The sequence below is a fragment of the Macaca fascicularis genome, chromosome 5 (genome assembly GCF_037993035.2).
Source record: "Macaca fascicularis isolate 582-1 chromosome 5, T2T-MFA8v1.1".
NCBI lineage: Eukaryota > Metazoa > Chordata > Mammalia > Primates > Cercopithecidae > Macaca > Macaca fascicularis.
This window is the reverse complement of record NC_088379.1, coordinates 132,778,423-132,801,235: the sequence shown is the minus strand read 5'-3', so window position 1 is coordinate 132,801,235 and position 22,813 is coordinate 132,778,423. Positions and strand designations below refer to the sequence as shown.

The 22,813-nt window shown below is 38.6% G+C and overlaps 1 protein-coding gene across 5 annotated transcripts in view; it reads right to left on the bottom strand.

Annotated features, from left to right (window-relative positions):
- The window catches only part of HSPA4L (heat shock protein family A (Hsp70) member 4 like), a 57,034-nt gene extending 42,527 nt beyond the window's left edge, over positions 1–14,507 (bottom strand). For all 5 annotated transcript variants that reach the window (XM_005555887.5, XM_065545446.2, XM_045392856.3 and 2 more), the window contains exons 1-3: positions 14,172–14,507; positions 2,638–2,695; positions 886–1,026 (exon numbers count right to left, since the gene is read on the bottom strand). In XM_005555887.5, the coding sequence (XP_005555944.2) occupies positions 886–1,026; positions 2,638–2,695; positions 14,172–14,278 (306 nt within the window). In that variant the 5' untranslated portion in view covers positions 14,279–14,507. The remainder of the gene's footprint in view (positions 1–885; positions 1,027–2,637; positions 2,696–14,171) is intronic.
- Positions 14,508–22,813: the final 8,306 nt, after the last annotated feature.

Below are 22,813 nucleotides of genomic sequence, written 5' to 3'. Positions count from 1 at the left end.
CAACCACTAATCTGACTTTGTTTCTATGAATTTGTCCTACTCTGAACATTCTATATAAAAGGAATCATACAGTATGTGGCCTTTTGTATCTGGCTTCTTTCATCAATTGGCATGTTTTCAAAGTTCATACATGTTGTAGCATATATCAGTACTCCATTCCTTTTTATGGGCAAATAATATTCCATGTGTTAAGATATACCACATTTTGTATATTTACTCATCAGTTGATAGAAACTTGTATCGTTTCCACTTTTTGGCTATTATGAACAAAGCTTTTATGAACATTCATGTACAAGTTTTTGTGTGCACATATGTTTCAATTCCCTTGGGTATAAGCCCAGGAGTGGAATTTCTGGGCCATATAGTAGTTCCGTGTGTTGTGAGGCTAGTTTTCGAAAAAAATCAGCACAAACATGTTTTGGTTAACTAATGTACAGAATATAAAATTAAAAATTCAGAATCCAAGTTTTACTTGGAAGAAAAATATGCTTTAACATTTATAGTATGTTATAAGATTCTTCTAAATTAGAACTCATTAAACTCATTACAGCAATTAACATAACTTTTGGGTCCATTCTTCTGAATAACATACTTTTTGGGTCTATTCTTTTGAATCCTATATACCTTTATTTTTATCCCCTAAAAGCTATTCTCTCGAGTCTCAATAACTATTTTTTTCCTTGACAATAACAGTGTGATTTGAATGAAAAAATTATCTAAATTAGATCTCCTGGTATTCACTAAAATTATTACAAAAACTATTGTCCCTTGGGTGTGTATGTACTGTATCTAGAGGAAAAAGGTCAAACTACAAATAGCAATATTATCATATTGGGTTTCCTTAATTTGAAGATATGTTTGTAACCCTGGGAATATAAAGCTCACCTTAACTCCTGCACTTCCATTAGGCATCTTCTGCAGTTCATAGGGAAGCCTGATCCTTTCAGTCTGTACAATGGGATCATCAAATGATCGCCCGTGAAGCTTTTTGAAGCCATGAATCGTATTTCTTACGTTCGTGACTATCTGTTGGCAGTAAACACTCGTATTTATCAGTTACTTAATAAATGCAAAATAAAATTCTATCCTAATACTTGACAACCACCAAGTTCCTTTATCCTACACATCCAAGTTTAGGATTACACATAATCATTCATTTTTCTGGTTTCCAACTGATGGTAAAGTCATACAACGAGAATGTACACATTTTAACACTTGCCTCCCAAATTCTCCACCTATCCTGGGAATGTTAGGATTCAAAATTAATGTCTTCGGAAGAGAAAGAACAAACCTTTAAAAAATTTCAAACAACAAATATCTACAACTCATCTTTTTGGTTTTCCTCAACACTTTTGCTCTAGTGAATCAGTATGAGCTGAGCATCCCAAATCCAAAAATCTGAAATATAATACTTCACTGAGCATTTCCATTGCGCATCATGTTGTCACTTAGAAAGTTTCAGATTTTGGAGCATTTTGGATTTCAGGATTTGGGATGGTCAACCTGTACCATGCAAACATTCCAAAATCTGAAAAAATACAAAATCTGAATACTTCTGGTCCCAAGCATTTCTTATAAGGGATATGCAACCTGTATCTTTGATTATTTCTTTCCACTTCCATTTCTGTGTTTTAATTTAAACTGGTTTATTATTGTCTAGTTTTTCTTTTTCTCTCCATATCTAATTCTTTGTGAAAATCTTCATGTGCTAGTATGTTGCTTCCATTGCTGTGGATTGCTCCTAGGCTAGTAAATTAAAATCTCTTCCATGTAGCATAGTGCTAAGTGAAAGTGTCTTAATTCGTAAATGGCTTGCATTTTTGCAAAGCATTTTTTCTTTAACTAGAATATGCAGTTCAAATTACAGAATATTACTGAGATCCAGTTGCTATAATCCTAGTGACCTCTAAAGTCAAATAGACCTTGATCTTCAATTATGAAATGAAAACTATAGGGATGCTGAATTACTATGTTGTTCTCTTTAGCTCCTTAGGAGAAATGACTTTAAAGGTTGCTTTTAGAGACTCTGATTATCTGTGACACACTTAGAAGGTCAGCCAGAATGTGAGATATAAGACCCAGATATATATAAAATGCAAGAAGTAATTGTTAAGGGCTTTTGGTTCAGGGAAGTAATGAAAGTCAAAGGAAAATCGATTGATCTATAACATGGGATGTTAAAAGTCAACGTTCTAATCATAAGGATTACAAAAGCCTAAAAATACAAATACTTCAACAAATTCTATGTAAATTAGTGGTACCACATTGAGTTACTCTGGAAATTAGTTCTTTCATTTTTCTCACCTTATTTTACAAAGATGTTACTTACCTGTCATTCAAATGTATGTTCTAGACAGAATATCCCTCATTATTTCCTGGATGGTCACCTGAGACACCATTCAGGGAAAAACTGATGTCACATAGTAGCACACCCTAACTTCACAACTAAAAAATATTTAAAAAAAATAAAATTCAAGAAATATTTTACAACCCAAAGCAAATTATATCTAAAAACAAAGTACCTGTCCTATTTTCCTCACTGTCTTATTCACTCTTAACAATATAACTTATGGAACTTAGTTACCAATATTCAGTTAATTCTTCCTGTAAGTCAAAACATCCACATTAACAATTTACCTGGCTCTTTGCTGCATTTCCAATGGCTCGAGTTCTTGATCCCAATGATATACAGGCCCTAAACCAGAAAAACAAAGTTGGTTCCACGGTACTTTTCTATTATTGTGCTATTATTTTGCTTCTCCTTACACAAAAATAAATTTAAAAGGAGAAATATAACAATATATTATTTTAAAAATACGTTACGCAAATCAAAAATTTATTTTAAAGCTTCCCTATATAATAAAATGGTGGTCAGAATAAATGTTACAATTAAAAAAAAAATGTCCTAATAGCTGGCAATACAATGTTGATCTCCAAAACTGTTTTTCAAATTATATTGATTTATGACCCCTTAGAAGAAAACTCAACCATGTTGACCAATGGATTTTCAGGGAAAGGTAAACAGTTAAAAAGGCCAAATCCTGGCTTTGCCACTTAACCTTGTGGAAATTACATAACCATTAGGTGCTTCGGCTTCTCATCTAGAAGACAGTGATAATATCTGCTCATATGATTATGTGAGAATTAAGAGAATGGATATAGGTAAATTCTTTGAACAATACTTGGCACATAGTAAACATTATGTAAATTATTGTATTTTAACGACCACATTTAAATGTAATAGCATAGAATAATAACATAGAGCAAGCACAGAATAACATCTTCATCAAAATACCATTTCATGTTATGATTCAAGAAAATGTTTCCATGATTTCAGTTATAACTACAAAAAACTACATTCAATCAACAAATATTTATAGGCACTCCGTGTATACAAGTCACAATCCTTGTCTTGGAGAATGTATAGTCTATTGGAAAAAAAATCAATAGAATATATAGAATTAAGAGTAATAGTAGCAAAGAATAGAATAATCACTTCTAGACAACAGAGGTGACTTCTTGAATTAAGACTTGAAAGGACAGAAAAATTTAATACCTATTTGTCTTGCAGAAAAAGACATTCCTGATATATAGGTATGTAAGTCTGTTCTCCATGTAGTAGTCAAAGTGATCCACTTAAAAACTAAGATCATGAAACGCTGCTGTTCTCTGATCTTGAAATAATCCTCCAGTGGTGTCCTATCTTACAAAGTAAAAGCTTGGGTCCCCCAACAGCCAATAAAGCCTTTCATGGTCTGGTCCTTGGCTGCTCTACCCTGCAAATTCAATCTAGGAGGCATACTGATCTCCTTGCTATTTCTAGAATACGCCAAGCACCCTTTTGCCTCAGGGCCTTTGTAAATGCTGTTCTCTCTTTCTGAAGTGTTAAGAAAATGCATCCATAAGGCCTGTGCTTTCACTGCTTTCAGGTCTCTGCTCAAATGTCAGCTTATCGGAAACACCTATCCTCACCATCCTATATAAACAACATTCCTGCTCCTCCCCAACACATACCTCACACTGTTTATCCAATTTTATTTTTCTCCATAGTATGTATTACCATCTCATACAATTCATTTAGTGACTGTATCTCAGTACCAGAAGCCAGAATGTGAACTCCATGAAGGTGAGGTAACAGGTATCCACTGCCTTGATCTGCACTATCTAATATGGTAGCCACAAGTCATGTGGTGCTAGTACAATTTAAATTAACTAGAATATTCAGTTTCTCAGGACTAGTCACATTTCAGGTGCTCAACAGCCACTTGTAGGTAGCAGATATACAGAGAACTGAATATACACAGAACAAATATACAACAGAAAGTTCTACTGGATAGCACTAGCCTAGATCTTCTAGCCTAGATCTTTTTCTAGGACATAATAAAACTACCTAATGAATGGAATAATGGTTCCTAAGGTAATGTTTATTTGAGGACTAGAAGAATGTAATTTGGACTCGGCCAGGGAGAAAACAAAAAGAATATAACTTGGCTAGTTTCATAGGACAATTTGATAAGATAGTATCAAGGCCAGATTATATAGTCTCAGGTGCCAGATTATAATCTTAAAATTTATTCAGTTAATGAGGATTAAATTTCAATGAGGATTCATTAAACATTTCTGAATGATGGAGAGGACCCTACCTACTGATATATAATACAAACTGGAGATGCAATATTCTAGAGCAGTGCTTTCCCAGGGCTGAACAACATACTGTTCTGCTGGGGACTACTGGATTTTCAGGGAAAGCAAACAGTTAAAAAGTTAATTTAGTCAATTTAACACATATTTGTTAATAGTTGTTATATGCCTGGCACACTGTTAGTTGCTAGGGATATAATAATGAAAGAAAATATGGTTTTGGCTCTCTTGGATCTCACAATGCTATAGACTCACACAAAAGAAAGTAAACCAGGTGCTATAACGGAAGGTGACCACGGAGCTACAAAAGTTTGTAACAGCAAGAATTAACCTAGAGGAGGAGAGTCAGGAAAGGCCTATTCAAGGAAGTAAGATTTTAAGGAAGAGTAAATGATGTGGGATAAAAGTGGTAGAGAGTTTGTTGGAGATCATATTGAACATAGTGTTAACTGACGAGAGAAGAGCAAAAAGTTACCAGTAATCTATATCAGGATGGTGACAGCTGGGACACAAGAAGAAAGAAGAGATATTTAGGAGGAAACTTAAAGGACTTGGTGACAGACTAGATCTTCACCATCCCATATGTTAGCCACTAGCCACCAGCCATATGTGGTTATTATGCACATGAAATGTGGCTAGTCTGAATTGAGATGTGCGTATACAAAGTGTAAAATAAACTCTAGACCATGGTGTCCAACCGTTTGAATGCAGGTACTTTTTTGTCTGTGGTGGCAGATATCACAAAAATTATGCATGGACCTTTCTTCTAGCTCATCAGCTATCTTCGGTGTTAGTGTACTTTATACGTGGCCCAAGACAATTCTTCTTCTTCCAATGGGGCTCAGGGAAGCCAAATGGTTGGACATCTGTGATCTAGATTCTAAAAATTTAATACTAAAAAAGTAAAATATCTCAATTTAAAAATATTGATTATATATTGAGATAAAATTTTGGATATACTGAATTAAATAAAATATATTAAAATTAATCTCACTTGCTTCATTTTGCCTTTTTAATGTAACTATTGGAATTTTTTTTTTTCTTGGAGACAGGGTCTTGCTGTGTCACTCCGGCTGGAGTGCAGTGGCACAATCTTGGCTCACTGCGGCCTTGACTTGCAGGGCTCAAGCAATCCTCCTATCTCAGCCTCCTGAGCAGCTGGGGACTACAGGTTGATTTTTAAAATTTTTTGTAGAGATGGGGTTTCACCATGTTGCCCAGGCTAGTCTCCTAGGCTCAAGTGATCCACCTGCCTTGGCCTCCCAAAGTGCTGGGATTACAGGTGTGAGCCACTGTACCTGGCTCTATTAAAACATTTAAAATTACCTATGTAGCTCATATGCTTTTAATGGGCAGTGTTGGTCTAGAGAGTAGGAAAAGGCAAGTGACAAGAATAACGTCTAGGTTTCTAGTTGCACTCAATCAGACAGAAAATTTTCTAAGAAAGATAGGTTTGCGGACAGGACAGTCACAAACTCTATTTTGAACACGGTAGGCTTGAGGTAACTTTGAGGCATCCAAGCAAATATATACTTATAACTGAAATGTTAAAAGTGATGATCAGATTAAAGAGGAAATGGAAATTACTGGTCTTTAGTTGTGATTTGGTAAAAAAACAGGAAAATAAGGGTACAGCAGGAATCAGTGGCTTAGATGACATCTTCACATATCTTATAAATAACTCCTTGATTCAACATATTCTCTGCCAGAGTAAAAACTTACATATCCAATATGGTAATGTGTGGATGTTGGCATTCCATCCTAAAACTCATCTATTAGAGAAAATATAGGTTTGCCATTTCTCAGTCTACTTTATAGCCCATCTTGCTCCCAACTCCATTATTTGGACACACTTCCAAATACTTCTAATTTTTCAACAGTAGGCTACCATCACTTGACTACACTGAACATTTTATTTGTAAGTTGATTCTCAAGAGTTTAATTTTTGTTAGAACAGTAGAGCTAAATAAGATTCAGATTCAACTACCATTAAGCGCTGGTTCCTTGAAATATGTTTCATACATGTATCACTTCACAAAGAAAGCTAAACAGTTACCAGTATCAGATATTCTCTGAAGTTAAAAGCAGACAATTTTTAAAGTTAAAAAATCTGTCATTTAACCAGGTTTGGACATGCCCAGTTTCAAATATATAGAAAACCCATTTCATAAAGGCACCCTTCAAACTCCTTCGATTTTCTTTCAAATACATTACAGGATGTTACAATCATTAAATAAAAAATATCTGCCAAGTACTTTCAGAAAAACCCAAATAAATTAAACACCTATTTGCTCTCAAAACTTTTACATTAGTAATAGCAAGGGAAATAGACACATTATAACAAATATTAGGCTGATGTAAGAGTTTTCACAGAAAAAGATACAGTTTATCCAAGTGTATACAGCATAATCTATATTTACTTTGTATTGATTATTTCAACTACTATTTAGAAATGTTATTTTATGGCTAAAATAAAGGGAGGGTTTTCAATGCAGTTTAAATCTATAATATCCAATCTGCTTTTGCTATTGTGTGGTAATCTCAGATTATCAGAAAATACCACGAAATTCTAAACAATGAAGATTTCTAAACGTCCTATGTTCCTTTTAGTAAGAGAGGGGCATAAAAATCAGAGGACAAGATGCTACTTTAAGAAAGCTGTATCTGTATTTTCTCCTTAAAATTCAGGATTTTCTTCCTCTCTCAAAAAGCTTACTTTTATAAGGCCAAGCATGATTAGGTTGGAGAAAATACATACTACCAGAAGAGATTCGTTGCCTAAGAGCTCAGCACTAAGTTTGTTTGCTCCTTATTATTCTCCATTAAGATTCAGTCCTCACTCTCTAAGCTTTAAAAGCAGCCCTTTTCTTTTCCTTGCCAGTTCCATAAAACCACAATTACTCTTCACCCTCTATTATCAGTGTAATCCATAGGTTTAAATCACGGGCTGAACAAATAGTTTCAACTATGCTTGCCAAGATGTCTACGGAGCAGGATTTCTCTACCTTGGCACTACTGACATCTTGGCCCAGGTAATTCTTTGTTGGGTCACTGGGGCTGTATTGTGTGCACTGTAGGATATTAGGAGTATTCCTTGCCTCCAACCACTAGATGCCAGCAGCACCTCCTCTTTTGATCTCAGTTGTGACATACCCCAAAATATCTCATTCTGTCAGTTATCGCTTCAGAGGCAAAATCACCTCCAGTTGAGAACCTCTGCCCTAGAACAACATTTCCAAAATAGTGCTCTATGAAACATAGTTCCTCAGACGTTCAAATAAGGTTGGGAAAAACATCCCTTTCTGGGAGAATTTCAATGCTTATGAACAAATTAAAGGAACTACAAAATTCTACAGCAAAGAAAACATCTGGATATTGTTTCTCAAATTATTTGGAAAAAATGTTGCCCTAGAAGAGGGAGGGGGAAGAATGCTCTCAAAAAAGCTCACTGTTGCAATTTGCTTTCTAGCTTGCTATTTAAAAATAAGACCTCTAGGCACATATGATTTAGTAATAACAAAGCTTTCAGCTTTTCATTATGGACAAAGAATTAAACATTTAACAATATATAAACAATAATAATTTAAGAGTTTTCAAATGCTTAGTAAATGTAACGATAAATAAATCAGCTTGAAGCCATTAGGAGAAACCACACAAATATTTACATAGGTAGACAATATTTTAAAAGCTGATTATGGCCGGGCGCGGTGGCTCAAGCCTGTAATCCCAGCACTTTGGGAGGCCGAGACGGGCGGATCACAAGGTCAGGAGATCGAGACCATCCTCGCTAACACGGTGAAACCCCGTCTCTACTAAAAAATGCAAAAAAACTAGCCGGGCGGGTTGGCGGGCGCCTGTAGTCCCAGCTACTCGGGAGGCTGAGGTAGGAGAATGGTGTAAACCTGGGAGGCGGAGCTTGCAGTAAGCTGAGATCCGGCCACTGCACCCCAGCCTGGGCGACAAAGCAAGACTCCGTCTCAAAAAAAAAAAAAAAAAAAAAAAAAAAAAAAGCTGATTAGGTATACTAGCTACATTAAATTTGATACATTATTTAACTATTATTATATTAGATACATTATTTGAAAAACTCATATTACCTATAATTCACTTGGTTCAAACACAAATATCAATGCATAACAATGTTAAAATTCTTTTGGTTATAATTGCTTAGACCAGGAGTTTGAAAACTACCACAACCTGCAACCTATTTTTGTAAATAAAGTTTTATCACAACACAACTATACTCATTAATTTATAATGACCACATAATAAAAGACTGTCAGTGCTATGTTAAACCTTTTTTTTTTCAGTGCTTAAGGAAGTCAGTTCAATGTTAAACATTTAGAAATCACCTGGCTTTTCACTCTTCTCAGCAAATTTGATTTAAAAAAAGCAAAGGTATTAACCGAATTTTTGTATGTCACAAGCAAAATATTAACTTGAAATGTCCATAACAGTCAATATATCAATGGGATATTACACAGCTAGCAAAAAGAATGAGGTAAATTAAAGCCATAAGTTTGAGAAGATATCCACAATATTTTGAGGTGAAAAGAAAACAATTTACAAAATATTTAAAAAATATTTTTTAATGAAAGCAGAATGTAATGTAATTCTGCTTTTGTTAAAAAAAAAATCCCAGTTACATACATATAATCACATACTCGTATAGCTAGAAACAAATAAAACTTTAGGAGGTGGTTGGGAAGGGATAAAGGGGGAGACTTACTTTGTGTAATTCTTCAGCATTTAAAATATTTTAAATAAAATATAAGCTCAAATAGTAAAACATATAAAACCAACTCTTGTAGTAAAAAGAATACTTAACAAAAAAAGGTAAAAGCCTCTTCTTCATCCCAAACTGCCAGCACCAGAAAATGCCCATCTATTATAGTTACAGTTAACCCCTGGAGTTTAACATTTTCTATGTGCTGTTGTTTTTAATGCAACAAAGTGATTTCTATTTTCATGCATTTAAGAGGGGTCCCATTCATCTGAAACACAGCATTTAAACAGCATTTTCCCATATTTCCAGATTATTCATACACTAGTAAAGAAATAGGAAATGTTGAAGAATCATGCAGAATTTTGATGATAAAATATACCTAACAAAAATCTTCAGTTTCATTTAAAGAAAATCCATATTCCCTCCTACAAAGTATTCATTACAGACCATAAATTAAAAGCACCTCCTTCATAATTCTATCTCTGAGAAGTATATATCCATTATTAATAGTTTATTGTCTTCCACACTACTTTTTCTCCAAATGTTTACACTAATATTTGTTTTGTTATGTACTTTTTATGAATTTTAAAAACAAAGTAAGATTTTACATGTCCTTAACATGACTTAAAAGAATTACTGGCTGGGCACGTTGGTTCACACCTATAATCCCAGCACTTTGGGAGGCCAAGATGGGAGGATGGTTTGAGGCCAGGAGTTCGAGACTAGTCTAGGAAATATGGCAAGACCTTATTTCTGTTGGAAAAAAAAAAAAATAGTGGGGCATGGTGGCATGCACCTGTACTCCCAGCTACTCAGGAAGCTGAGGTGGGAGGATCCTTTGAGCCCAGGAACTCAAGGCTGCAGTGAGATGACTGTACCACTGTACTCCAGCCTGGGCAACAGACCAAGACCCTGTGTCAAAAAAATTTTTAAGAATTATTAAAATAATGTTTTTAAAAAAGATAGTATTTCTTAGAAACTAGATAAAATTAGACTTTTACTGATAGTAGAGCAAAGATGCTTTCCTGTACAATAACTGCTCAACGAGGTAATTTGTTCCTTTCATCATTAACCTAGTTACACATATGCCATACTTACAACAACGGATACTGGAAAGACATTTGGGTTCTAGGGTCAGAGAGGCCTGAAACAGAGTCCAATTCACTGTTTTACTAATTCTTGGCCAAGTTATTTAACTTTGCTTTACGCTTCTTATGGAAAAAAAGATAGCTAGTATGATCAAACTCATAGAATTGTGATACATATGACAATGCTTCCTTAGCACATAGCAATCCTATTCCAGTTTACCACATGCTTTAATTTGATACTTAATGACGATTCTTGGCTATCGCTTTTTCCTCATGTGTGAAACTAATCACCATGGTATATTTAAGCCTGGGATGGAAATTCTAATCCCCACATCCATACTTAAGTGAACAATAACAGACATGTACCAGACCTTTAAAAACGTGGACACTCAGGAATTCTACTTCTAGGAATTTACTGGGAGGATCAAAAATTTAGTCACAAAGATAGTTATTGCAACACTGTTTATAAAGTATTATAAACAACTTGAATGTCTAACAGGGTATGGATTAAATTACCATGATTATACAGACACTGCAACTGATAGTATAGAAATACGTATGTTTTACATAGAAAAAGGTTACTAAACATAGGCTGGGTGCAGTGGTTCACACCTGTAATCCCAGCACTTTGGGAGGCCGAGGCGGATGGATCACCTGAAGTCAGGAGTTCGACACCAGCCTGGACAACATGGTGAAAACCCGTCTCTACTAAAAATACAAAAATTAACTGGGTGTGGTGGTGGGTGCCTGTAATTTCAGCTACTTGGGAGGCTGAGGCAGGAGAATTGCTTGAACCCAGGAGGCGGAAGTTGCAGTGAGCTGAAAACACGCCACTGCACTCTAGCCTGGGCAACAAGAGCAAGACCACGTCTTAAAAAAAAAAAAAAAAAAAAAAGAAAAAGGTTACTAAACATGAAGTATATACTTCTCCTTCCCTTTGAAAACACACAGAAAACCATCTGGAGGAATTACAATTTTTAATTTCATCTTTTAATGTGCCAGTATTTTTTATAATGAGCATATGTAATAATTTTTCAATAAGAAAATGTTCAGAAAAAGTATTTTGTCTCTTCAGTTTATGCATAATTTCTCTCTCCCTCTTCAACAGGAGATGAGAGGCTAGTATAACCACTCCAACTTTACAGAAGGTGAATCTGAATAAATAGGTTAAATTAACTTGTCTTTTGTCCCTTAATTACAGGCCAAAACTTGGTTCTTTTTCATTAAACTGTCCTTCTTGGTTTATACAGGATCCTCTCAACTGTAAGCAATCAAGTATGCTAATGAAAGAAATGTAAAAAGTATGAACGCTGAAAACAACTAAATTGAACATTTCTTTCCTCTTCTCACAGGATCATTTTATAATGTATTCGCATCTTAGAAATATGTCACATTACCTTGATGTAAGCAATTGGAATATGAAAAACATTTTATTTGCAAAGGTAACATTTTATATATGTGTGTTATTAAATACTGTGGTGTATTAGAAAAGTTAAAGGTTATCTAATAGTTACAATGCTTTTTGCATGCTCGGTGTTGAATTGATGGATAAATGTCCTGAGGTCTGGAAGGGCTATGTTTTTCCTCAACATCTGGACCCACAAAGTAATACATAGTGTAAGAGGACTAGACTACTATGAAGGGCTTTTGTTCAGAAACAACAAAAAAATACACTTTTGAAGTAAATGACAGTGCCCAGCCATGGAGAGAAGACTTGCTGATGCAAGCTAAGTGAGAAACATCCTTTCACTTTAAGAACTTTCTAGTTTAGATTAGGCTCATTAAATCTAGATATTACTATTGGCTTTCTAGCTCACAAATCAGAAATATCACATTACTTCTCAGCCACACAGAACCAGCCAATATGCCTAAGTACAGTAACAAAGAGACTTTTAGAAGACTCTAGAAGCCCACTTTTAAAAGAACTCTCCAAGTCTGGCCGGCCAGGCTCTTTAAAGAGTCACAGGTTCACTCACTACTAAAGAGATTTCTCAGCCTGGAAATGTAGATCGATGTTTCTTACTGTTCTGGTTTCTGATCTTTTGGGATATGGCTTTAAGGACTAAAAGAATGTCCACACTACCTCTCAGTTTTTTCTCTATAGACTGAGAGTCACTGAAGCCAAAGATTGCTCCCATTTTTAACCCCTACTCTGCTGAAGGTGGAGAGTGAAATTTCCGGTCCTTTTCTGGCGAAAGCCAGTATTTGTTGTGGCTTAATATAAAACCTTGCAGAGACGAATTCATCGACTTCACAGTTACTGTTTTGGCCTCCCATTGCGCATAAAAGCCAGAAAAAGATGTAAAAAGTAGAAGAGTTCAAACAGTATTGAGGATTACCCTATCTATGCCCATATATTGGAAATATAAACGTCCAAAACGTTTAAAATTTCAATATCAGAAATGTGTACATCTAAGAAAAAAGGTATAAAACCTTCTAGAATCTTCTTTGAAAGAAATCAAAGACAGACTGCTTCAAGTGAGTTACTCTTCAATATCTCTTTGCCATATTTTAAAGCTGTCCACAGAATAGTAAATGAGGTATTTAAAGACCATTTGGACACTGACTTTGTTTTAGTATAGCTTAGGTATTGTATTTTGGACCATTCAGAACGGTCAAATTAAGATGCCATATTACCTTCCCGTAAAAAGTAATACAAGTTTCATACAGTTGATTTCCTCATAAAATTACCAGTAACAGCAGCCTATAAGCAGCTAGTTTTTCATATTACAGAATTACTTCATTATATTCCTTGCCAACAAACTTCCCAGGCCAGAGAAACAACGGAACATGTGGAAACATGTTTCCATGACATAACGCCGCTCCTAAGCCTTTCATCAAGCGTTCATAATAGAATCACTCCACAGTCATGTTTATACGGGACAGCTGCCCCCGACTCCGACAATTCACTTTGCAGAAACACGCTTTTGGTCCGACCCAACCCCACCGCATTCCAGCAACTGACGTAGTTACCAATGCATGAGGCCAGTGACTCCCATCCCCAGGCTCTCCCTATCAATGCTCTCCCTATCAATACACCATTGACCTGGTCCTGGAAACCGGCTCCATTACCTCCAGTTCTCAAGGGCACTGGGTTTTGTAAAACCCCACAAGCTTCACTCCTCGCCCTTAAAAAAAAAAAAAAAAAAAAAGGCTTTCGGGGCCAGACGAACCTGCAATTCATCTCTGACGTGTGCAGCCGAAGCTGACTTTTTACTTTTCTGAGAAAAAGCTGTCACCCAGAGGGACGGGGAAAGCAGGGAGGGCAGGATTAAGAACTCTACTCAGCTAGTGCGGGGCTGCTTGCCCGCGGCTGATAATCCCACACAAACCTCGTTAGAGGCAACCGGAGACCTTTCTGGATGTTCCGGACGCCAGGGGCTGTCCCACAGCAACCTCTTTCTCGCAAGCAAAAGAGGCGCTGGGGGACAGCGGCACGAGGAGGCAGGGGACGTGCGTGCGTGGCTACAGAAAAGAGAGCTGCGCAAACTAGTGCGGTCCCTCGTCCTTGAAGGAAAAGAAGCTCTGCGGGGCAAGGAAGTCCGACCGCCACCCGGCGGTCTCTAGGGACTGCGGTTGACTAGCTGCACCTGTCATCTCGGGGTTCGGCACACATTAGGGGAAAATCCGAGGAAGCCAGCAGACAGGACAAACGTTAAGGGCGGGAGAGAAAAACGTTTCTTAGGGTCGAGGTGATACTCAGCAGAGGCACTTACGGGGTACACCTGTCGCTGTACTCATTGGCGATGGTCTCGATGCCGCCACTCCTCGCTACAGCGATGTAGCAGTTGAGAAAGCCGAGGTCAATGCCAACCACAGACATCCCGCCGCGTGATGGTCCGGATGCTGGTGGTGAAGCCTTCGGTACGGGAACCGCGTCCTCTTCTGGGCTATTGCTGCTGGGATTGCGACTCCTACGAGAAGCAAACGAGAGGGGACCCCAAGTCGCAAAGCAGAAAATCTAGGGCAGGGAGTAGGCAACCCGCGGAAGGAGCAGATGCCGTCCCCGCCGAAGCCTGCGTCGCGTCCCGCCGCCTGGGTCTCTCCCTACTGCGGATCGGCCGCCTCCAACCGGCGGTTACTGGGACCTGCGCCTGCGCGCTCGGCCGCCCGGGAGGCGCGCGAGCCTCCGCTCCGCGCCCGAGCCCGCTCCCGGCTCGGACTTCGGCCGCTTCCGTCAGCACTCGGGCAACGGCTGCCCAAGGAGCTGCGGGTTCGAGAAAGATCTGGAAAATGGAGGCTGCTGAGCCATCCGGGGGCGGGAGAAGCGGGAAGGCGGGGGCGGGGAGGATCGGGGAAAGGAGGAGAGGAAGCAGAGTTGGTTCGCTCGCCCTCGCGCGGCAGCAGGACGTCGGGCGGTCGGGCTAGGTGAGAGGCAGGCGACCGGCCGGCTCGGGGCTTTGCAAACGTGTTTTGAGGCACATTTTTGGGTGGTTTTGGCAACTGGAGGCGTGCTTGTCAGGGCGGCAGGAAGCTGCCCTGACTGGCGGGCGCCGCCCCCTCACCCCCTGCTCTCAGAAGGGCTCGCCCCTAGGCCTCGCCTCCCCGAGGGGCCCGTGTGCCGGCCTGCGCACTCCCCTTGTGGCTCGAGGCCTGCCGCGCCCGGCTCTGTGAGGTGGCGCGCATTGTGCGGTGCCCGCTGCTCCGCCCTGCCCAGCCCCGGGGGAGCTGCTGATCTTGTGCGAAAGCGGGATGAGCACATTTTAGGCTTTTTTTCTTTTTTCCTCAGCAGGATTTGAAATACCAAAAGTCAAACTTCTGTCAAGATATAAGATTATACTGACAACTTTCCCTCCACGTACCTTTCCTCACACCGTTGTAAAAGATGCTGGCCCCGCTGCTGACCCTTGTCTCTGGAAACCAGTTTTACAGGAAAGTGACCTTAAGTGTGCCACTCACACCAGCCAAGTCTGCTTTAGCCTCCAGCCACTGCCCTGTGGTCCTCAAAAAAGAGCCCAGTGTGGTCCAGCGCCCTCCCTCTTCGTTTGATCGGCATGTGTTGCCTGTTTGTAATTAACCAAGTTTTATGTTACACTTACGAAATTTGGCTGCCCTGTTGCTTTTCGTTCACTTTTACATGTGTGTCCTGTTCCTTCTCTCCCAGTCCTTGGTCTGTTCCCCGTTCCTCCCCGTCCTCTTCATCTGATCTCTGTTCCTTCTCATCCAATTCCTTGTGTGTTTTCCTGTTCCATTTTGGTTGCCATCTTGAAAATAGGCGTGTTGTTTTTTGTTTGTTTTGTTTGCCAGATTCTTTAGTACTCTGATTATCCCTAGTTGTCCACTTCTTTAAAGAACTCAGATTTTTTGCTATTAATAATGTTGCTACAGTAGCAGCAGCAGCAAGGATGGCTATAGTTCCTGCTGCTGTTAGAATGAACGTGAAATCCATTTTCAAGGGCAATACTGAGGCAACTGGATTGTACAGTATTGCTTGGGCTTTGGTCTCTACATTGAAGAAGTCAATCAGGCCTCTCTTCCCTTCATGAGCACTCAGGGACGTGGAGCGCCTGGGCGAAGCTGCGTTCTGAGACACCGCAGAACTCGGCGTCCCAGTGGGCAGCGCGTGAACAGAACAGAGATTGGGCGCTGCCCTGCGACTGAACCCTGGGCCCCGGTCCTACTGGGCGCCCGTGGCTTCCACACCAGTTCTCCTCACGCACCTCTTCTGACATCGCCGTTTTGGGGCCACCTCTGTCTAGATTTATTCCAGAAATATCCTGAAATGCTCCTAGTACAATTAATTTATCTAATTCCATTAGTTTATTCATGTTGTCTAGAATTTTTTTTTTCCTATTAAAAATACCACTTAAAATATCAAAGTAAAAAGAAAGTTGAGGCCAGGAGCAAAGTGGTGTTATCATCACGTTCCTTACAATTACTGGCAGGATGTGGTTAAAACCATGACGGGCTTTGGGGTCACACAGATTTGGGTTGTAGTACCAGGCTTGCCTAACTTACTATCTGTAGAACCTTTGGCAAGTTAACGCTCCAAGTCACAGGTTCAGTCTGTTAAAATGAAGACAAATATGCCTAATGGGCTGCTTTTATGATTAAATCATGTAAGCACTGCATCAGCCCCTGGCACCGAACAGTCAATAAATGCTAGCTATGCTTAGCTGCTGTTACAATGTAAGAAGGATCCTGATTTATGTACATTGGTCATGTATCCAGCAACCTTGCTGTCTTCTCTTATACTAGTATTTGCAGAATTTCTTGGATTTTCTGTGTATAGAACAATATGGCCTGGGAAATAATGTATTTCTTCATTTTTATTTCTTCTGTTTCTTATTGTTTTGTCTGGATTATGTTCCTTAAGTGCTCCAGTAAAATTTTGAAAATAAACAGTAGTGGTAAGCATCCTTGTCTTGTCCCTAACATTAAATACTTTTGTGTTTATGATGTAAGAAAGTTAACACAATTATCTTCTATTCCTACTTTGCTAAGAGATTTTCTCATAAAATCCACTTACACGCCTGTAAGTGGATACTGAAACTTAACAAATGTTAACCATCATCTAATAACCTGTGTGTTGCTCTTTAATTTGTTAATGCAATGAATAACGTTACTAGAGTTTTCTAACATTCTTGTATCCCTGGGATAAACCAGAAAGGCCATAGTGGTTCTGATTGTTTTGGTCTGTGATTATTTTATGTAGGATATTTACATCTATATTCATAAATGAAACTGGCCTTTAATTTTTCTTTCTTTACTGTTTTTATTGGCGTCAAGATTATCGCCTCATAGAAGAAGCCAAAGGGGTTGCCTCTTTTTTGTTCCCTTCTGATAGTTTTGGTAAGAAAAGCCTGTAAACCGGCTGGGAGCAGTGGCTCACGCCTATAATTCCAGCACTTTGGGGGCCTAGGCAGGCGGATCACCTGAAAGTCGGAGTTTGAGACCAGCCTGACCAACATGGCGAAACCCCGTCTCTGCTAAAAATACAAAATTAGCTGGGTGTGGTGGCACATGCCTGTAATTCCAGCTACACAGGAGGCTGAGGCAGGAGAATTGCTTGAACCTCGGAGGTGGAGGTTGCGGTGAGCTGAGATTGCGCCATTGCACTCCAGCCTGGGCTACAAAAAAAAAAAAAAAAAAAGCCTGTAAACCATCTTAGCCTAGTGTTAATGAGGTTTATGATGAATGATTAAATTTCTTTAGTGGTTATGGTCTATGTTTTCTATTATTCTTGAATCATTATTGGTTATTTATATTTTTATTACAAATTTACCATTTCGTCTAGGTTATCAAGTTTGTTGGCACAAAGTTGATTATTCACTTAAAAAATTTCTTCAGTAGTTATATGTACATCTTTTTCATTCTTAATATTGTTTATTTTAATCTCTTCCTTTTCTTGGTTCCTGTCAGTATGGTTTGTTAAAAGAACCAGCTTTTGGTTTTCTTACCCGCCTTAATTGTCTTTGTTTTCTGTTCCATGTGCTCTGTTTCACTCTCTATTTTTGTTTATTCTTTTTCTAGTTCATTAATTTTCATTTTCTTGTTTTCTAATACATACACTTGAATCCATAAATTTACTTCTACATACCATTTTAGCTATACTCCTACCTGAATTTTCAAAGAATTGAAGTTGGAGAGTAGGCAACGGGGCTAAAAATGAAACAGGTCAATGGTCACTGGTCTTGTTGTCTAAGGTGTTATCCCAGTTCGTTGTCTCACGACCGAAGGAGTGTGGATGCAAAGGGTGAGATGGGAGCGAAAGTTTAATATGCAAAAGAAGAAAGCTCTGCACAGTGGAGAGGGGAGCCCTAGTGGGTTGCTGTTTTTACAGTTGAATTCAAAAGCTTTTATAAGAAACTCCTCTTATCTCTGTAGCTATTTGAGTAATTTCTCTTATTAGTAAAGCTGTCTGTGCAACTCCCCTTATCTTATGTAGTTGTGGGTATGTCTCTAGGCACGCACAAAGTGCCACTTCTCTTGTTTCTATAACTGGGCTTAATTTAGGTAAGCCCTCCTTCTCCCTGTGCAAGTTCCCATGGAGCCCACCGTGTACATGCCCGAAAAGGTGAGGACACTTTTTCCTGGGAGCCTGGCAATCACACAAAGAACAAAAGGCTTCTGTGCTGGACCCTGCCTGCTTATCTGTGCAGGTGCAGCCTGAGTTTTCCCTAGGCTGCTCTATTTTTGCCTATAGGTGTGATTTTGTAGGCAGGCTGCTTCTCTGAGGACTAGCCTTAGCTGTGTACCTAACATTAACATTAGAGAAATGTCTTAGGTGCTGATGGGTTTGTTAATTATTGCACCCCAGAATTAAGTAGACTTATCTAGTCACAGTAATACTAATGTTTCATTGGGGTCTTCTCCTATAAACATATCAAAGGACAAGAGAAAAGAATATGTGTAGGCTCCCAAGAAAAGTGAGAAAGAGGCTAAATTATTCTGAAATTCAAGATAAGTCACTCCTCTCACCAAAAAGTATGTATTTTTCCTTTCACAGGCAGTGTTTATCTAGGTCTACTAACATGTTTACCGATTTCTTTACTTTGTTGCTGCTTGCATTCAACTTGACTTCCTCTTGAGTTCGGTTTCCTTTCAGCAAAGGCAGGGGTCCCCAGTCCCCAAGCAGCCAACTGGTCAGTGACCTGTTATGAACTGGGCATGGGCACACGGCAGGTGAGCAGAGGGCAGGCAAGCATGACCACCTCAGCTCTGCCTCCTGTCAGGTGGCATTAGATTCTCATAGGAATGTGAACCCTATTGTGAACTGCGCATGCAAGGGATCTAAATTTCATGCTCCTTACGAGAATCTAGTGCCAGATGATCTGAGGTGGAACAGTTTCATTCCGAACATCTTCCCCCAATTTGCGGAAAAACTGTCTTCCATGAAACTGGTCCCTCATACCGAAAAGTTTGGGGACTGCTAAGCAAAGATTTCTGAATGGTGAACTATTTTGTTTGTTTGAAAATATTATTGTTATGGAACTGTTTAATTACTTAGCTGACTAGAAATTTTGACAGTATTTTCCAATCTTTTGTCATCCATTATTGAGTATAATGTTCCTTTTTAAATAATCAATTTGTCTTTTCTTTGACACTTTGCAATTTTATTATGTCTTTAACTGTAGATTTTTTATTTATTCACTCAGAGTTTTTTGTTAACCTGAAGACAAATGGGTTCTTGAGATTCTGGAAAAGTATCAGGCATTATTCTTTTGTTGTCTCTCATACCCTTTTTCAGTTTCTTCTGGATCTCTTATTAGAATATGTAAAACATATTCAAACCACTATGACCTTTAGACTCTCCTTTGTCATGTTTTTAATTTCAAACACTGTACTTACAATTTCTAGATGTTTTTTCAAACTTGCCTGTCCTTTCATACTGTACTATTTTTATTAAAAAATGAATCTATTTAAAAATTCTCTTAATCATTTTAAACATTCTATAGTTTCTTTTAGAGTGTTTCATCACATTTTTAGTTCTTGGGGTGCTAATTCTCTTTGTCATGTCTACCACCTTTGCCACACAATGCTTTCTCAGATGACTCATCAGTTCATCTTCATTGAAGGCTAGTTTTTCTGTAGGATTTTTCGTGGCCTACGTTGTAGAAGTGTTTCAGAGAGGTTTTGTATTTGTTTTTGCCAATGCCCCGAGGGCTTCACTGCTCCTATAACAGTTTTAATGGTTTGGCTTGGAGTTCCTGTAGTATATAGTTTAAATATACATATGTGTTCCATACTTGGTTGTGGCACAAGCTTGTGGGGTTTTGATTTCTCACAGGTGGCTTTTTAATTTTTAAAATTGTTAACCCCCAAACCAGAGACATCACAGGTGGGTTCTTCTTTCCCTATTCACTGTTGGGGTAGTTGGCAATTCTTTTCCACTATGATTTGTTGCCTATTTTTCTAGCGTCTCTTCTTAAATAAAACACTCTTTTTAAGATTGTAGCTTTTTTTTCTTTAAACAGTCTTGCTCTGTGGCCAAAGCTGTAGATCAGTGGCATGATCTTGGCTCACTGCAGCATCAGCCCCCTGGGCTCAAGTGATCCTCCCACCTCACTCTCCTGAGTAGCTGGGACTACAGGCATGTGCCAGCATACTTAGGGCTAATATATATATACACACACACATATACATAATATATATATACACACACATATGCATATTTTATATATATATATTTTTTTCAGAGACAGGGGTCTTGGTATGTTGCCCAGGCTGGTCTTGAATTCCTGGCCTCAAACCAGCCACCTGCCTCGCATCCCGTGCCTGGACCCAAGTTTGTAGCTTCATAGGACAGTTTGTGTGGTTGGTAGGCATGGTATGTTTCAGTTTCAACCGCCTACTCTAGCAGGTCCCCAATTCCTTAACTCCTATCTACACATGTGGGTGTCAAAATCACCCTTAGTGTCTATTTGTTTTTGAAATCTGTGGGCTGCTACAATGTTAGCTCCCAGTTACCCTCCTGTCCTTGAGTATCTTATTTCTGACATCTCTTGATATGCTAGTTCCCTATTTAAAACAATACAAAACAAAACCAAATCTTTTTGGATATATTTTATCCAGCATGTTCTTGGTGGGGGAGGGGCATCTGTGTCAGCACAATCTACCATATATAAAGTGAGAAAAGAGCAAAGGACTGGCCCCTGGAGAATACTAACATTTAAGAAGTGGTGGAAGAAAAGGAGCCCTTCTGAATCTACATTTCGATCTATCAGCTAATGAGGAATTAAGGTATCAATTTCTTACTTGTGTAGCATAATGTTTATATATGAACAAAGGAACTGTTTCAGAAAATTTAATGTGAGGGTGCCAAAGTTCTAAGTTTTACTAGAAAGCATGACTCTAAAGTAGGAATATAAAATAGCAAAAATCTCTTCAGGGGCTTTTGGCCTCTTACTACCCAGACAATGTGTTATTTTCATTCCCCCCTCCACTTTCTCTAGCATAATGAGAAAACAATGTAAAATTCATCAAAATAAATGTAGTTTCAGTAAGTATAAATGACTATCAACTTAAAAGGTCATCTTGTTTTATGGAGGGTGTATTTTAATAAATTAAGAGAATGAAGCTCTGAGTATGGAATTTTAGGTATTATTTGGGGAGATAGTTTTAGGGCAGGAAATTAAAAATCCTATCTAAGAAGACACTGTAAAAGATGCAGTACTCCAGCTCTCTTCTACAGAAAAAAAAAAGATGCAGCACTAGTCATTTAAGATAAAAACTGTACATATTTTAAATATATTTTTATTCATTTTCCAATGTTGATTTTAAAAAATAATTTCCTTATATAATCACGTTATGATTTTGCTCATTATAAACTCTCTCTCAATAACAGTTTAATGTAGTTTATACAGTTTTAGCTCTGTCCAGGCTACTAAGTAATATTTTTACTTTTTGTTCTAACTATACATCTTTTAGGCTTCAAAGAATAGCAATTTGTCTAGCAATTTAGCGATTAAATTCCTCTTTGCCCTCTATCCATGCCAATTCAGGGTTTCGAGCCTTTTTTCCTCTATGCATGCCTCTGTACAAATTGAAAACTTTTATATTATCTTACTCTTTATATGGGAAACTATTCCTCATATTTGGTTATTTTAACCATCTTTCTTTGAACCATTTGATAGTGTAGAAGGAAAGGAAACTATTTTCTATTTTGTTCCTATAACTCCGTTATGTTGACCACTGCAAGAAATGGTGTTTAGAGTTTGATGTTTTTCCTCTTTTTTTTTTTTTTTTTTTTTTTTGAGACGGAGTCTCGCTCTGTCGCCCAGGCTGGAGTGCAGTGGCGCTATCTCGGCTCACTGCAAGCTCCGCCTCCCGGGTTTACGCCATTCTCCTGCCTCAGCCTCCCGAGTAGCTGGGACTACAGGCGCCCGCCACCTCGCCTGGCTAATTTTTTTGTATTTTTAGTAGAGACGGGGTTTCATTGTGTTAGCCAGGATGGTCTCGATCTCCTGACCTCGTGATCCACCCGTCTCGGCCTCCCAAAGTGCTGGGATTACAGGCTTGAGCCACCGCGCCCGGCCATGATGTTTTTCCTCTTAAGTGATAACACCAATATATTTAAAAGTGTGGTCTGTATTACTGTCCTTGAAATACACTGTCCCTGTGCACGATGAAGTTCACCCAACCCCCTTTGCCCATTCACAGCCTCACAAAATCTGTCTATAGTTTATCCCCACTAGCTTAACATCCCTTTACTCATTAGAACATAAAAAACTTGGGGATTTCAAACATACTGTATTCTACAACAGCTCTGAAAAACAAGACAAACTCCTGTACAAAACCTTGGAATGCTGTTTATATCTATCCATTGAGAAATACCTTTCTCTTTAGTTAAGCCAGTTCTGACAAAAATTTTGCTATACTCTGCTTACTAATAAAGTCAGAGTCAGGGAAAGAAAGA